This window comes from Ctenopharyngodon idella, chromosome 13, assembly GCF_019924925.1.
Source record: "Ctenopharyngodon idella isolate HZGC_01 chromosome 13, HZGC01, whole genome shotgun sequence".
Taxonomy (NCBI): Eukaryota; Metazoa; Chordata; class Actinopteri; order Cypriniformes; family Xenocyprididae; genus Ctenopharyngodon; species Ctenopharyngodon idella.
Window position 1 is genome coordinate 28,973,971 of NC_067232.1, and position 17,901 is coordinate 28,991,871.

Below are 17,901 nucleotides of genomic sequence, written 5' to 3' on the forward strand. Positions count from 1 at the left end.
TTTCTCAATTCCCAATGTTAAGTGACCAATATCACCTAAAAAATATCAACAATTTTGACAGTTTTCTGGTTTTATCTCCAGTGGCTTTCTATAAACACTTTTTAGGAGGAAAAATAAATAGTATCAATACTTGGGTTTTGAGCTACAGCCTAAAAGTAGAGCATATCACGAGCAACACCAAGGTCATGGGTTCAATTCAGGCCAAGCAAGAACTGATGAAACCTTGAGTGCAATGTAAATGTTGGGTCTCTGAGGGTTAAACAGTTTGTTGTTTAGTGCTTATTAAACACCATATAGCCTGAAACATGCATTAAAGTCTACATAGATAATTACTGTCAAAAAGTAGTGACTCCAAAAATAGAAATGATGTACAACAGATTCTTCATTTCATAGTATTTTTATTCCTCTTAACAGCTGTCTTGATGACAATGTGCTTTTAAAAAGCATGGCCAGTCCAACTCAAGGAATTTTGTGAAATTCAGGTTTTATAAATGTAATCAACAAAAATCATTAAAAAAAAAGGTGAAGAATGCCTGTTCTGCACCACTAATAGCACCAAATTGCAATCTGTTCATTTTAGTTGTCCAACAACATTGTCTCAGCCAATGGCCTGAGTTTGGGGCGGGGCTACTTGTTTAATCAAGCAATGGCTGAAGTAATTGAAACTAAACAATTATTTCTGGTGTGGCTAATTATGCATAACTTACATACTTCACCTTTAAACAAATTCTGCTCTTGTAATCAAATAAACAGTTGTTCCTTTTCCAAATTAAGGTCCTTCACATCAGCTGGTAAATCTTCAGGCCTGTATTAACTAATACATTTAGCTCAAACTTCAAGACTGACTCTAGGGCTGCTATTTGACAATTGATGATGAGAATATGGTCATGAATACAAAAGCTGCCAAACGTAGATAAATGGATTGTGCATTCATTGGAAATTCATTAGATATCACAGTTTAGATATGTTAAGAGATACTTTTTTGGCTCTGAAACAACGATTCTCACAGTCCTCCTGAGTGTCGAACCGGTTCCTGTTCCCTTTACAGCCTCCATACCAGAACTGGGCGCATTCACCACTGCTGGCGTTGAAGTGCCATTTCACTGCAAAGTCTGAGCAAGTTCCTGTGTCATACTCAAGCTGGCAAATGTCTGAGCAAAAAGAAAACAAAATTTAGTTTTAATGTGGTATTTTAGTGCATCTTATTCAGAAACAGCCCACAGTCTAACTGAACTGGGTGCTACAGTTGTGCCGTGAGTATTTGAGTTATTCTCTTGTCACTGCTGCATGCATATTGAGCTCAGCACCAATTCTGTTACTTGATTTGCATAATTGTTTTAGTGAATCAAGGATGACCCTCATCAACAATTCATAAAGCAAACAATGTTTTTTATTCTAAAAATGCCACGTTTTATTTTATGGTTTGGGTTATAGCCATTATAATGATATAAAAACAGTGGTAGTCTATGGCATATCTGCCAAGTGAATGTCTCTTTTACCCTCGAATATACTGGGATCATCCTGTGGAAGATTTTCAGATTATGTGGGAGAAATTTGAACAAACTTAATGTACTGTACAGTTACATAAAAGAAATCATTTAATTTATCTATTAAAAATGATAAAGAAATTATTATAAATGCTTAAAACCCTACATGTCATTTAGGCATTAATGCAATATGCATTAAATATGTATATATTCATATACAGTATAGTATATATACACACATGTATATTTACACATTCAAATGTAATAATAACAATAATAAAACAAGCAAATAATAATTTACATTAAAACAACAACAACAAAAAAACTGAATTACAAACTATTAGTAAGCAAGTTGTGGTGAATTTACCTGAGGACCCACACTCCCTAAAGCACTCTTCCTCTGTCAAGAATCGGTTTTCATTTCCGTCACAACCACCGTACCAAAAGTGCATGCATATCTTAGTCTTCTGGCTGTAGTACCATCTGGACACATACGAGGCACACACACGGCCAGAATCTCTCTCAAGGAAACATCGTGCTGCTGGAAACAAACAGTACACTCCACTGATTCCCTACGGCACTGAATACTGAACTATGTCAGAGAAACAGCAGAAAAACTGCTTGTGCATTTTTAATGTGAGTGAGGATACATGCACACTACTGTGCCAGAGATATAAACAACTTCAAAGATATACACAACTTCATAGGTAGAGCAGCTATATGAGGTGTAGTGATTTTTACTCCATTCACCGGTGACGTAGTGATTTTTGATCACGTGTCACTTAAGGTGTGGTTATGAGAGTATCAGATGACCCCTCACCCCTTTTGTAAGACAGGGCACCAGTTAAGAATACTATCTTAACAATTTAAGAACACTCCAAAAGAGCTGTTCAATAATTCAGAATTAATATAAACGGGAGGGAGTTGGTCAACTGATTTATCTGAAGGATTTGTGAGAGTCTGGTCAACTATTAGAGTCTTTGATCATCAACACAAGGAAGACACAGTTATAATAAAATCAATGAAATTTATTAACAACAGACATGCCACAATGATTAATAATGAAATAATGAATATGCACTTCTAAAAGATAGTAAAATAATAATCAAAGCAGAATACTGAATTAAATCAAAGAAACAAATAAATGAAGTGAACACAGAACGGATAAATGCAATGCTGTTGAACTGAATGTAGAATGGGAATGCTTCTTATGGAAACCACCTAATGGCTCTGGTAAAATGGTGATAAATAATTGCTTATTTATCATTCAACAAATAATATCCCTATTATTTGTAACAAGCTGACCTCAAGTAACTGTTATCTAAACAGGTTAGAAAAACATATGCTGCTTGTATAAACTAATGCCAAGGTCTCTAGAAAGAGGTTTGGTAAGTTTATATTTACATTCCACACAGTCAGGTGATCAATCTGGTAGCAGAGACGTCTTCCACTGATGATGCAGGCTGCGTGCAGTGGGAGGGCGCGGAGTTGCGATCCAGTAGTCGTGCCACGCTGGGCTGGAGGATGCTGAACTTCGGTTGCGCCAAGAGGGTCCTTTAGGATGGACTGGGCAGCTGGGTCAGATGAATCTTCACAGGTTCCTTTGCAGGCTGACTGCGCTGCTGAGGAGCCGTGTGGTACAGGCAATGTCTGCTGATGCAGAGGCCCTTTGCAGACTGGGCTGCGCTGCTGTAGGAGCCGTAAGGGTCAGATGAAGATGGAGTGGATGTGATGCAGTTTAAATCGAATTAAGGCCTCCAAACGTAGGTATGAATGGATTTAGATAGCTATCTGTAGCCTCTCTTTATTTCAGTCACTGCTGCTCCATCCAGGGGGTCCTGAAGGAATTTTTATGGCAGTCCTTGCCTAAACCTTAGGAATGAGTTTGGTGGTTGGAGTCAATGTGTCGTATAATGAGAAGTCCTCACCTTGGTTTTGGTGGGTGCAGAAGGTCCCCCTTGCTGCTCTGGAAGAGGTGTCTGGCAGTTGTCCTAACATCTCATCTGATGTTGCTGAACATTTGTTTATGTTCATTCACCAAAGATCCAATCACAGTGTGGCACATCTTCTTACACACCAGCAGTTAGAGAGGGGCCCTGTCGTAAACTGGTCCCTGGAATGCCATCTTAACTGTTGTTCACAACAGAGGCCAGGAAGATCTGGATTCAGCGCCTTCCCATGGTGTACCTCAAGAATCAGTTCTTGGTCCACCTTTATTTCTAATCTGCATGCTTCCTCTTGGTCAGATCATCCAGCGTCATGGTCTTAAAGGGTTAGTTCACCCAAAAATGAAAATTCTGTCATTAATTACCCACCCTCATGTCGTTCCACACCCGTAAGAAACTTCGTTCATCTTCAGAACACAAATTAAGATATTTTTGATGAAATCTGAGAGGTGTATGACTCGTCCATAGACAGCAATATAATCAACACTTTCAAGATCCAGAAAGGTACTAAAGACATCGTTAAAACAGTCATGTGACTGCAGTGCTTCAACCTTAATGTTACGAAGATGTTTACTTAATGTTCACATTCAGCGCTTCCAGGTTCTACGTCAGAACGCCGACTCATTATTGGCCGGCTCCTGTATCAGCGTCACAAGCATGCGTCTTGCTGATCACGTGATCAGTGTCTGCCAATAATGAGTCGGCGTTCTAACATAGAACCTGGAAGCGCTGAACGTAAACAGCATATGAGAATGACACAGAAGAGAAGAGATTGTTGAATAAAGTCGTTATTACGGCCCGAGCACCGATGGTGTGTGGTGTAATTGCTCGGTCAATTATTCTTCTTCTCCAAAATGAATCACATTTTTGAGGGCCTAAACATACTCGAAAACTCATGAAACTTTGCACACGTGTCAGAAGTGGTGAAAATTTACTATGTTTCACGTACAGGTATGAAATTCGGAAGACAGATGTAACAGCCCAATACCTACAAAAAAGTCCCTGGGTGCTAAATCTGAAAACCCAACAGGAAGTGAGATATTTTGAATTTTCTCAGCAAAATTTGTGCAGTTTTTGCCATTTCCAGACGTTGTACTTTAACAAACTCCTCCTAGAGCTTTTATCAGATAAACATCATATTTGGTCAGCCTAATCTAAAGGCCTTTGCGACGTTAAATTGCGAAGATCTTGAGTTTTCGTTGAAGGGCGTGTCCATGGTGGCCTAACAAAGTTTGATGTTTCGCCATGAAACAGGAAGCTGTTGTAAGTCAGGCATACAATGTCCGATCTGCCCCAAACTTCAAATGTGTGATATAAGTCCTGGCCTAAAGACATCTATACACCAATATTCAGTTAGTCACAGCGCCACCTGCTGACAACAGGAAATGGCAGGCTTTGCACTGTAATTCACTCCCAGAAACACATTTAAATATGCCATGAAGTACCAAACATGCTAGAAACACGTTAAATCATGCAACACTTGGCTAAGTGCTAAATTATGTGATTAACGCCACGAAACAGGAAGTTGTTGTAACTCAGGCAAACAATGTCCGATCTGCTCCAAACTTCACATGTTTGATAATAGTCCTAGCCTAAAGACATCTACATGGCAATATTAAGTAATAGTCAAAGCGGCACCTATTGGCAGCAGAAAGTGTGGCATGTCAAAATGACTTTGCCATATTTTTTCTCTATTTACTCGATTACATGCATGTCAACCACTATTCACTGTTTTCCTAAGGCCACCGGGTGGTGGTGGCCCCGGGTGCGAGTGCCCTTTCATCGCTGCTTGCAGCTTTAATTTTTGTTTTGTTTTTGCGCACAAAAAGTATTCTCGTCTCTTCATAACATTAAGGTTGAACCACTGCAGTCACATGACTGTTTTAACGATGTCTTTAGTACCTTTCTGGACCTTGAAAGTGTTGATTATATTGCTGTCTATGGACGAGTCATAAACCTCTCGGATTTCATCAAAAATATGAAGGTGAGTACTTAATGACAGAATTTTCTTTTGGGTGAACTAACCCTTTAATTTCTAGACTGGTGATATACAAATCTATCTTACTACTCAGCCCAATTCTGTTTTTCCATCACTTTCCGCCTACAAGTTCTCAAAATATGGATGGCTCAAAACTTCTTAAAGCTGAATACTGACAAAACAGAAATCCTGTTAGTAGATCCTAAATCCCTTGTCTTTTCCAAACATGACTTCTCCATTCATATTGACGGAGATATAGTTCGTCCTTCACGCAATCTTGCGGTACTATTTGATTCTGCTTTAAACCCCATATTAGCCAACTTGTTTTTTTTTTCATCTTCACAACATTGTCTGTTATACGACCTTTGCTAAATCTCAAACATGCCGAAACTGTTGTCCAAGCTTTTATAACTTTGCATCAGGACTCTTTTTACTCTGTTTTGTGGCCCATCCACTAAAGCCCTTAATCGCTTGCAACTAATTTAAAACTCAGCTGCTCGTGCTCTTACATTTAACTAAAAATCCGTTCAACTGCACTGGCTCCCTATTGTCTATCAGTTTAAAGTACTTTAGTTAGTTTTTAAGGCATTTAACAGTTTTTAAGGCTCGCCATTGCTTAGCACCTTCATACCTTTCAGAATTAATACTCCAGTATGTTCCTGCCCATACTCTCAGATTTGAGTTAGGAGAATTTGCTTGGAGTACCCAAGTTCAGACTATCTACTATTGGTGGTAGGGTGTTCAGCATCTCAGCTCCTTAGCTTTGGAACAAACTGCCTCTCTCAAGACCTTTAAAACTGAACTCAAAATTTATTTATTTACAATATGTTTTGTTGACTGATGGTCTACTTTAATTTTTGATGGTCTAGTTATTTTCAGTTATTGTCGTGTATGTTATATGATCACTGTCTAACTGCCTGTTCGTGTTGTAACCTGATTTTATCTCTGTATTATTTGTGTTATTTGGCACTATTGTCCAAAGTGTCTTTGGGTTCTTGAAAGACACTATATAAATAAAACATTATTATAATTACCTTTAGTCTTTGGAGGCTTGGTGTGGTCCTCTATGTGCTCTTCTGTAAAGCGTTCAGTGTACTCAAGTTGATTGTCATCAGTGATTGGTTCTGTCTTTTGCTCATTATAATCATATTCCTCCAGAGGTTCTTCTGTTGTGATGGGCTCTTCAGTGGACGCATCAGTGGGCAGAATATCTCTGAAACACATTCAGAAGGATTCATTTCATTAAAAAGCGCAGACTGTCTTGTACAGCTAATTAGTGTCCAACATTCCAGCACCTCTTTGTATTTCAGCTTACAAACAAAAACAAAATATGACTCAGTGTAGCATAGATTTATTGCATAAACGAGAATATCTCTGGAGTTGATTCTTATGTTTTATTGTTTTATTCACAGAAATGCTTTCACACCTTGTCATTGTGATTCATCAGGTTAGTAAGAAACAACAGTAAAACAACAGCCTACACATTTGGCACAATGCACAGACTCAAAAGTCTAGAAAGTAAAATATTTAGACCACCCTAGGCGGGGTTCAAACCTACAACCTCTGGATTATTGAGCCCAACTGTGTCACCTACAGCGTATACACAAACACATGCACAAGAAAATACTTACTGTATGCTGCTGCTTTTGAAATAAGCTAACCTTTGTGATTTTATTTTCAAAGATTTACCTCTCTGTGGTTCCTTGTCCAAATCCAACAGGCCTCAGCACAAAACCACGACAATCACGGGTCTCTATCACTGACTGGGGCAAGATTCCTCCTACAAAACAACAGCAATTGTTTAACTAAACTAAAAGTTTAACTAAAGTATATCTAAAACTAACACCATAAAAATATTTTTTATTACTTGAAAGAAAGTAAATGTTAACTAAAATAAAATACAAATAAACTTCAACTCATTTAACTTCAGATAGTTTTCTCATTTTCATAAAGTTTAACTTGAAGTACTGAAATAACTACAACTAAAACTGAAATAAAATTAATAAAAACTATATAGACTTAATAAAACGATATAAACTAAAACTTTAAAACTGAAAACAGAAAATATAAAAATAAAAAACATTCAAAATATTAATAATATAATAAATAGTAATACTTTATAATAAATTACAGTATCTTAAGATGAAAATATTTGTGTTGCAATGGATGAAAGAGGATGTTAGTATCTGTTCAATTCCAGAGAAAGACGAAAGCAGATAATATAGAGAGTTTGACGGAGAAAGCTTACAGAGCCTGCGGACAGGCCGCCTCTGCCTTGCGTGCCATGGCCCTGCTACAGGTCTACCAGGCCAAAGCGCTCATGGACATGCCCCAGGGTGGTCTTGATCAACAGCTGCTGGGGGAGCTGCGTGCCACCACCGACCTCGCCCTGTGGCAAGAGATCGAGGAAGCGGTCCTGAGACGGGTGACCTGGAGGAGAGGATGTCAGCTCTTCGGGAGATGATGCCCGCATCTCTCCCTCCCCTGGAGGAGGGCCGGGGGGAATTTGTGTGTTGTATTGTCCCGCCGCTGGCTCTCCGGAGTCCAGCGGTGCCCACCTTTTCACAAAAAGAGCTGTTTCCCAATCCTCCAGGTCCCAAGAGGGCGCAGCTGGCAGTGTGTGGTGTCCCGCCTCGCCACTCTCAGCCCCCTCTCACATCGCCAGCAGGTCTCAGTGTGTATGTCGAGGCCGCCTTCACTTCGGGCCGCTATGCCGTCCAAGTCGGGTCCCAGCACTTTGCCTCGCTGCCCCACATCAGGTACGTCTGTGGTGCCTTTGGTCCCGCTGGCTCGGAGTCTGGGAGCCTGGTTAGCGCTTCCCAGCCCGTTCCGCTGGCTCCAGCCTATATGAAGTCAGGGTTTTACAGCCCCTACTTCATTGTACCCAAGAAAGGCTGTGGGTTACGACCAATCCTGGATCTGCGTTTCCTGAATCGGTCCCTTCACAGGCTGCCGTTCAAGATGCTTACGCAGAAACGCATTTTCGAATGCATCCGTCCCCAGGATTGGTTCGTAGCGATCGACCTGAAGGACATGTACTTTCATGTCTCGATTCTGCCTCGACATGGACCCTTCCTATGGTTTGCATTCGAGGGTCGGGCATATCAGTACAAAGTCCTACCATTCGGGCTGGCCCTGTCGCCCCGCGTCTTTACCAAGGTTGCGAAGGCGGCCATTGTTCCGCTCAAGGAACAGGGCGTTCGCATCCTCAACTACCTCGACGACTGGCTCATTCTGGCCAGCTCGCGAGAGCAGTTGTGCGAACACAGGGACATGGTGTTAGCTCACCTCAGCCGGTTGGGGCTTCGGGTCAACTGGGACAAAAGTAAACTCGCCCCCGGGCAGAGGATCTCTTATCTCGGTATGGAACTGGACTCGGGCGCCAGGACAGCGCGCCTCACCGAGGAGCACGCGTTAGTTTTCACTGTTACGCTGATGATACTCAGCTCTATATTTCTTCGCGCCCTGACGAAACTTACCAATTCACAAAATTAACGGAATGCATAGCTGATATAAAAAATTGGATGACCAGTAATTTCCTACTACTAAATTCAGAAAAAACAGAGATTCTAATTTTTGGACCAAAAACTTCTTCACGTAATAACCTAGAATACTGTCTAACACTTGATGGCTGCTCTGTTAAGTCTTCGTCGTCAGTTAGGAACCTGGGTGTGCTCTTTGTTACCAATCTTTCATTTGAAGGCCATGTTACTAGCATCTGTAAAACCGCATTCTTCCATCTTAAAAATATATCTAAACTACGACATATGCTCTCAATGAAAAATGCAGAACAGTTAGTTCATGCGTTCATGACCTCAAGGCTAGATTACTGTAACGCTCTACTGGGTGGTTGTTCTGCTCGCCTGATAAATAAACTACAGCTCGTACAAAATGCAGCAGCTAGAGTTCTTACTAGAACTAGGAAGTATGACCATATTAGCCCAGTTCTGTCAACACTGCATTGGCTTCCTGTTAAACATCGTATAGATTTTAAAATCTTGCTAATTACTTACAAAGCACTAAATGGTTTAGCTCCCCAGTACCTGAGCGAGCTCCTAATTCATTATAGTCCTTCATGTCTATTGCGATCTCAGAATTCAGGGCAGCTGATAATACCTGGAATATCAAAATCAACCGCAGGCGGTAGATCCTTCTCCTATTTGGCACCTAAACTCTGGAACAATCTTCCTAGCATTGTTTGGGAAGCAGACACACTCTGTCAGTTTAAATCTAGACTAAAATCGCATCTCTTTAACCTGGCATACACATAACACATTACCAATTTATATTTTCAAATCCGTTAAAGGATTATTAGGCTGCATAAATTAGGTCAGCCGGAACCGGGAACACTTCCTATAACACCTGATGTACTCGTTACATCAGAAGAAGAATGGCATCTACGCTAATATTAGTCTTTCTGTTTATCCCGAGGTTCACCGTAGTCAACCGGATCCGGGCCGTATCCAGGTGAGACCAAGGACCTGCACCTTGACACGACCACAACGCAGCCCTGACGTATCAGCAGAGATTGAGTCAACTAGATCATCCACTGTGAGGGCCTCATCGACACGACAGCCACGACACAGTTCCTCAACAACCGTCCATACCGGCGTGATGAATACGATCCTCAATTGGATGGAACTGGAATAAATACTTTTAATGTTGCGATCCTATTGGACTTATGATAGCAACCTGAATTGTAACAAAGCACTGTTGGCCAGAGGAGAACTGGCCCCCCGACTAAGCCTGGTTTCTCCCAAGGTTTTTTTCTCCATTTTAACACCAATTTGCCACTTGTCTGCCACCTGATGTCACCTGATGGAGTTTGGGTTCCTTGCCACTGTCGCCTCTGGCTTGCTTAGTTGGGGACACTTGACATTTGACTTGACATTTGATATTCAACAGTGCTTTGATCTGCCTGCATTGACACTATTCTTTAAGAGCTGCTGTGCAGCCAAATAATGTACCAGTTATCAATGTAAAGCTGCTTTGACACAATCTACATTGTAAAAAGCGCTATATAAATAAAGGTGACTTGACTTGACTTGCCACCGGGTGGGGAGCCATGTATAACGGGCATGCAGTGTTGGGTCTGTGGACGGGGCCTCAACTGCATTGGCATATCAATTGCCTCGAGTTGCTAGCAGTACGTCTTGCACTGGGCCGCTTCAAGGAGCTGTTGTCAGACAAGCACGTACTGGTCCGCTCGGACAGCACTGCGACCTTTGCGTATATCACCCATCAGGGTGGTCTACGCTCCCGTCGCATGTCGCAACTCGCCCACCATCTCTTGCTATGGAGACAGAAGCATCTGAGGTCGCTTCGTGTCATTCCCGTCCCAGGCATGCTCAACCGTGCAGCCGACGAGCTCTCACGGCAGCCTCTCTCAAGGAGACTCTCTCAAGCAGTCTCTCTCAAGGAGACTCCATCCCCAGGTGGTCCAGCTGATCTGGCAGCGTTTTGGAGCCTTATAGATAGATCTGTTTGCCTCTCCGAACACAGCCCATTGCCAGTTGTTTTATTCCGACCGAGGGCACTCTCAACACGGATGCTCTGGCACACAGCTGGCCCCGGGGCCTACGCAAACATGCGTTTCCCCCAGTGAGCCTACTTGGCCTACTTGCACAGCTTCTGTGCAAAGTCAGGGAGGACGAGGAGCAGGTCTTGCTAGTGGCTCCGTATTGGCCCACTCGGACCTGGTTTTCTTAACTAATGTTCCTCGCGACAACACCTCCTTGGCCCATTCCTCTGTGGAAGGACCTTCTGACTCAGAGACGGGGCACCCTATGGCACCCGCGTCCAGACCTCTGGAAGCTCCAGGTCTGGTCCCTGGACGGGATGCGGAGGTTCTAAGTGATCTACCCCAGTCAGTCGTAGACACCATCACTTCCGCTAGAGCTCCTTCTACGAGGAACCTCTATGCGTTGAAGTGGAACCTGTTCGTCGAATGGTGTTCCTCTCACCGAGAGGACCCCCGATCATGTTCGGTCAGGTCTGTGCTTTCCTTCCTGCAAGAGGGCTTGGAGCAAAGGCTGTTGCCGCTATTGCCGCACATCTCGATGCAGTCCATGGTAAGTCTTTGGGGAAGCATGACCTGATCGTCAGGTTCCTGAGGTGGACGAAGAGACCGAATCCGCCTCACCCTCCTTCTATACCCTCTTGGGATCTCTCCCTGGTACTTACATCTCTCCGGGGTCATCCCTTTGAGCTTTTGCAGTCAGCGGAGTTAAAAGTACTGTCCCTTAAGACCGTCCTCCTGGTTGCATTGGCCTCGGTTAAGAGGGTAGGGGACCTGCACGCATTTTCGGTCGACAAATCGTGCCTGGAATTCGGGCCCGGTGAATCGCACGTTATTCTGAGACCCCGGCCTGGATATGTGCCCAAGGTTCCTATCACTCCCTTCAGAGATCAGGTAGTGAACCTGCAAGCGCTGCCTTTGGAGGAGGCAGACCCAGCCCTGGCTTTGCTCTGTACTGTCCGCGCTCTGCGCTTGTACGTGGATAGAACGCGAAGCTTTAGGACCTCAGATCAGCTCTTTGTTACGGAGGCCAGCAGAAGGGAAAGGCTGTCTCCAAGCAGAGGATGGCCCACTGGATAGTGGATGCCATCGCCTTGGCTTATCAGTCCCAAGGCGTGCCTTGCCTGCTCGGGTTAAGAGCTCACTCCACTAGAGGAGTTGCCTCTTCCTGGGCGCTGGCGCACAGCGCCTCGCTGACAGATATCTGTAGAGCTGTGGGCTGGGTGACACCCAACACGTTCGCTAGATTCTATAGCCTTCATGTGGAACCGGTATCTTCCCGTGTACTCGCTTCCAGTAGCTGGTAACGTGAAGAACCCGTTCTAGTGTTGCCTTGCTATGCCACTCCCACCCCCTATAAATATCGCACGCCAATTCCATTGGATTGTTTAGTTTCACTCGAAGCTGATAGGGCTCTCTGGCGATATCCCAATTCATCGGTCACTACTGACATACATCTCCGTTCCCTCCTTCAGGGAACAAGGGTTACATACGTAACCGAGACGTTTTTGGGATATTCTTCACAGAAAATGCTAAAAAAGTCTTCACACTAGACCTGGTTAGTAAGCAATTCTATCACACCGGTCTTATGCTAACATGTCCATGAATATTCCTTACTGTGGAACATATGCAGGAAGGCGTAAACAAAGCGTGTGGCGTACTCTCTGTCATCCAGGAATACCAGGTGTTGCTCCAGAGGAGAGTTGGTGAGATCCTGCATCCGGTTCCAGTCGAATCTGTGTCCCGCCATGAGGACAAACATAACAACATTCTGACACTTACATAATCTAGACAAATAATCAAGCTGAGCTTTGCTGTGCTCAGAGTTTTCACCAAAAACAGCCACAACCATTCGTTTGCTTCGTGGTCTTTCTGCTTTAAGGATAATGTTAGTAATCAGCCACTCCAAAGCAAACTCAGGATGGGATGTCCCGCCCACTTGCTTCACTCTACTAGTAATATGCCGCTTCATGATATTGCGTTCTTTAAATTTAGTGAAGCTGAACTCCTCGTTGAGGTAAGAGGAGCCATAAACAGAGCTCTGCTGGTAGACGGCCAATCTGGTTTTCCTGTCCGCTCTGCTCGGCTCGTTGCTCACACCGATCCGGTCTAACAGAGACAGAAGAAGCTCCTTCGCATCTGAATACTGTTGGGTGTTCAGGTTATTAGACGCATCCAGCAGCAAAGACAGGTCCAAGTCCATCTGTAGAGGTTGTGGCCGCAGAATTACACCACACTCTGGGTCTGGTTTACAACGATCTGGAGGAGAATAAACACAGTTGGTTTGTAATCAAAGACATCCATGTTACAAAACCTGCCTATATAAGCAGATGCCTTCTAAGGCTGCACCCTAACTGAAGTAGAACCTCATAAATGACCGATTTGGAACACTCTACACAGGCAGCAACTCATACAAAAACAGCTCCTCGTTGAGAAGATAATGGCATGACACTCTAGTAAGCATTCAAATAAATAATGCACAGAAATATTGGTCAAAATAGTCATTTTTTAAATCAACATTACTCTATCTTTGTCCACCATCATGGATTGAACATTGTTGCAATGCATTATAGGATTGACTTCTCTGTAATGGATACTTGTTGCTGCTTTAGAATTTGAATAAAATTACATAATTTAGAAGGTAGCATAATTACGGTGCTTACATTTTGAAACAGACTTCACACAAGGAGCGTGCAAACAGAGCCACTGTCACTTTCATTCATTTAATCAATTGATCAAAAGTGACAGTAAAGACATAAAATTTTACAAAAGATTTCTATTTCAAACAAATGCTGCTGTTTTGAACTTTCTATTTATCAAAGAATACTAAAAAAACAAATGTATCAGTTTTCAAAAAAAAAAAAAAAAAGAAATGAAATCAGCATTTTAGAATGATTTATGAAGGATCATGTGACGCTGAAGACTGGAGTAATAAACAGTAATGTATGTGTCTGCACTGGAGCTTACCAAAACATATGAGGCACTTCTTAATGCGATTCACTCCTCTGCCATCAACAATAATGTAGCTTCTCGTGTCGTCAACCTAAGACAAACATTTGAAGTGAATTAATAACTACTGTACACAGATATGGTTCATGTTTTTCTTTCCCAGTGACTAGGCCCAGGTGGGAAAATTGAAGAATTCTGTGGAAAAGATTTAATCTGAACTTCCATAAAGAATTCTGACACATCTGCTTGTGATTAATGGGCCTCCCAATTCTGTAGAAATGTAGATTTCTGTGGAAACAGATTCTGTGTGGGCTGTTAACAATTAGCTGGAATCTGTGCTGCTTGTGGGATTTAAACACGGTAAAATGTGTTAAATGGAGCTGAGATGACTCTTATTTATAGCTGAGAGTGTTAGCAAATGATCCAAAATCCCAATATACAAACTTCCATGTGGATGTATAGAAGTTTGTGAATGACGGACATTCCACTTCTGTGGAAATCTGAGGGCACAGAAAACAGCAGAAAGTTCCAAATTTTTCTATGGATTTCAAACAAACACAGAATTAAAAATTCTGGACATTTTTGTTTATTAGACATTTGAGCTTATTTGTTTTCAGCCACCAACTAAATGACGTTTTATTAACAAAATTCGGGAGGAGCAGGTGCAGATAATTTACCTAATTAGCACAAGTGGAAAGCATTCAGCTAATCAACCAACAACAAGAGGTATATATACTGCAGACTTACCTCTGTTCGTTGAGTTTATCAGCATCCCTCCACCACCCCATCTCCTCACTTCTAGTTCTATCTATTATTACCACATCCGGGTTTGGGTTCGGGCCAAAAATTCCGAGCTCGGAGCCCTCCCCCCGGACAGCACGCCAAATACGCATTACTTTTCTCTATCTAATTATATGTATATGTGAACTCATGAAAGTGCAGTACTCATTGTTTGTCTTCACAGTCACTAAATACACCAATCAGGCATAACATTATGAGCACCTTCCTAATATTGTGTTGGTCCCCCTTTTGCTGCCAAAACAGCCATGACCCCTCGAGGCATGGACTCCTCTAGACCCCTGAAGATGTGCTGTGGTATCTGGACCAAGATGTTAGCAGCAGATCCTTGCCTTCTTCCGATAGTGCGTCCTGGTGCCATGTGTTCCCCAGGTAACTCGCTCAAATCCTCACGGTTGCCCATTTTTCCTGCTTCTAACACATCAACTTTGAGGACAAAATGTTCACTTGCTGCCTAATATATCCACCCACTAACAGGTGCCGTGATGAAGAAATAATCAGTATTATTCACTTCACCTGTCAGTGCTCATAATGTTATGCCTGATCGGTGTATATTGGCGTATCCAAATCCGATGGTTTTCATATCTACCTGCATTGCTTGGCTCACATCGTCAGCAGGTTGTAAAGCGATCACTCCGAGGCCAATGTCTGCCGCCTTGAACTCCAGCATTGCTGTGGCGAGTCTTGATTCATCATTCGATGGCCCGTTTGTGAAGAACACAGCCATCTTCCTCATAAGTCTGCCCTTTCTGGCTCGTTTGAAGACGTTCCGTGCCACGAACAGCATGGCTTGTCCTATGTCCCTGATTTTTGTGGTTCTCTCTACAGCGATTGTTCTTAGAGCTTCCAGAAGGGTCTTCTTCTTATGGTGGTCCGCGAAACGGATCAGGTTCCTGGACTCGCTGTTGTAGGAGATCACAGACACCCGAGCTCCCCGTGGACAATTTGTCTCCGCAATGGAAATGTCTTCCAGTAAGGAGAGAGCAGCAGAACGCATCCGCTCGAACACTTCAGAAGATACACCTACAGACATGTCCAAGGCTATCACCAGGTCTGTGGGGTAAACTGGACACTGGAAACGGTTTCCTGAAAGCATTGTTGGAAAAAAAAATAAAATAATCATTCACTATTTGTAAAAAGTTCACGGTTATAAAAGACTTGGAAAGTTATTGATAAATGAGGCATTGAAATGTAGTTAAAATATAAGGCAAAGCATACCAGCGCAGCAAGCTGTGGAGACACAAAATGAAAGATAAAGTTGATGATTTCAAGGTTTAACAAGCTAAATGGCAAATCTAAGAGATCATGGAGAGAAATATTTCCATGAAATAATCTTAATGTCTAAAAATCACTAGCAGTCATTCTGCTTGGCATTCTTTGGATATCTGGTGCTCTGAACTTACCGCAGTTTTTGCGTATGTATTCGACCAGGTCACATTCCTTTATGTTGAGAAGAACAGAAAGAAAATAATGAAATTTTATGAACCTAGTACTTAAATACTGTTTAAAGATCATTTATAGTTATAGGAACCTACAGGCATCGGACTGATTCCAGGAAGTCCTTTTTCACCCTAAAAATAAAATTGAGTTAAAGTAAAAAAATCAGTACACCTGATTTACATCATTTTGTGAATTAAATTAATATTTATTTAATATATAAGAAAGTGTTTGCAAATGTCTGACCCTGTGTCCGTCCATCCCATTTTCTCCCGGAGCACCTGGCATACCCGGACGACCAGCGTTCCCCTGATCACATCAATACATAACACGGCATAAACTTTACAGCATATTGCATACATACAGAACCTTCTCTATAATGTTATTATGCACATACTTTAAAAAAGACAAATAACATGATTGCTTTGTTGGACATTAACTTTTCAAAAGGTTAATAAATGTACAAAAAAAAAATTAAGTTGTACCCGTGTTCCTCGATAACCTTTGTGTCCTTTACTTCCACTGGATCCTTTGGTACCATCCTCACCCTATTATTAATAATGTTATGTTATAGTAATTTAAAATGATTATTATTATCATTTACACAATTACATAAAATGCCTAGTGATGAGCTTTAACACACCTGCAAACCAGGGAGGCCAAAGTATCCATTGTTTCCCTAAAAGCAAATTTATTCTGTTAAATGAATATCCATAAAAGCACTGTATAAGTTACTGTATTTTCTGGAAAACATGTCACATTACTATTCAAGTCACATTTTATTATTACGTTCAGAAATAATGTAAAGTACCAATAAATAAAATATGATTTTTACAAACATTATAAACACTTTGAACATGTATTTTAGTTCATCTAACTCCACAACAAATCCATTAAATTTAACAATATTCAGAAGAGAACAGGAATGAAAAACATAAGTATAAAACAAACAAATGATAGTGGCATTCATTTTGAATAACATGCTTTATAAACGCTGAGCCTAAACAAATTTATTTAAAGCAAAACTATACAAATACACTTGGGCTCGCAAACTGGCCCAATGAGAGAGTCCAAATGTGTGCTTTGTGTTATGTATGCTGGACGTGATTGCATAAGTTCAAATAAGTTGCTTTGGAATGTACTCTAAGTCATGTTTCAGATGATATAAAGTGACTTATACTCCAGAAAACATGGTAAAATAAAAAAATTAACACTTTTAGGATATGATCTTGAAACAGATTTCCAGTCAATGTACATAACACAGGTACCTTGTGTCCTTTGGGCCCAGCAGGTCCATACCCATCTCTTCCATCTTGTCCCTGATTACATAAAGTCATACATTATTTTGGAAAGTCACACCAAATTATTTCATAAAATTTAGATGGACATTAACAGTCAAAGTCAAAAAAGCACAAATGCACCAACTGACCGGAGGCCCTTTGAATCCCTCTGGCCCCAGCGCTCCCTTGATCCCTGCGTCACCTGGTAGACCCTAAACACAAGCAGGCACACTTGAGCACAAACTTGCCTTAGCAGTATTACATAATATACTGTACACTAACCAGGTATTAATTTGGCAAAAAAAGCCAGTCAAACCTTGTAATGCTTTTGGTATTCAGATCTGAAGTGATCACTCAGAAGAACCGCATTAATTCCGGTCAGCTTACATTTCTGGCTATTTGTGTTTAAAGTAAAAGTTTAAAGTGCCCCTCTTATGCTATTTTAAAGGTTCCTAATTTTGTTTTGTAGGTCTCCTACAATAGGTCAAAAACACTTTCATTTTATTAT

The 17,901-nt window shown here is 41.7% G+C and overlaps 1 protein-coding gene across 5 annotated transcripts in view; it reads right to left on the reverse strand.

Annotated features, from left to right (window-relative positions):
• Positions 1-378: 378 nt before the first annotated feature.
• The window catches only part of LOC127524378 (collagen alpha-6(VI) chain-like), a 121,686-nt gene continuing 104,163 nt past the window's right edge, over positions 379-17,901 (reverse strand). For 4 of the 5 annotated variants that reach the window (XM_051915792.1, XM_051915794.1, XM_051915793.1 and 1 more), the window contains 15 exons: positions 17,543-17,605; positions 17,382-17,432; positions 16,757-16,792; positions 16,599-16,661; positions 16,360-16,422; positions 16,212-16,247; positions 16,080-16,116; positions 15,895-15,906; positions 15,266-15,762; positions 13,897-13,972; positions 12,547-13,188; positions 7,101-7,191; positions 6,446-6,624; positions 1,855-2,028; positions 379-1,151 (listed from right to left, as the gene is read on the reverse strand). In XM_051915792.1, coding sequence (XP_051771752.1) covers positions 952-1,151; positions 1,855-2,028; positions 6,446-6,624; positions 7,101-7,191; positions 12,547-13,188; positions 13,897-13,972; positions 15,266-15,762; positions 15,895-15,906; positions 16,080-16,116; positions 16,212-16,247; positions 16,360-16,422; positions 16,599-16,661; positions 16,757-16,792; positions 17,382-17,432; positions 17,543-17,605 — 2,220 coding nt within the window. In that variant the 3' untranslated portion in view covers positions 379-951. Of the gene's footprint in view, positions 1,152-1,854; positions 2,029-2,503; positions 3,752-6,445; positions 6,625-7,100; positions 7,192-12,546; positions 13,189-13,896; positions 13,973-15,265; positions 15,763-15,894; positions 15,907-16,079; positions 16,117-16,211; positions 16,248-16,359; positions 16,423-16,598; positions 16,662-16,756; positions 16,793-17,381; positions 17,433-17,542; positions 17,606-17,901 lie in introns of those variants that run through there. The other variant, XM_051915796.1, reaches the window with a different exon arrangement.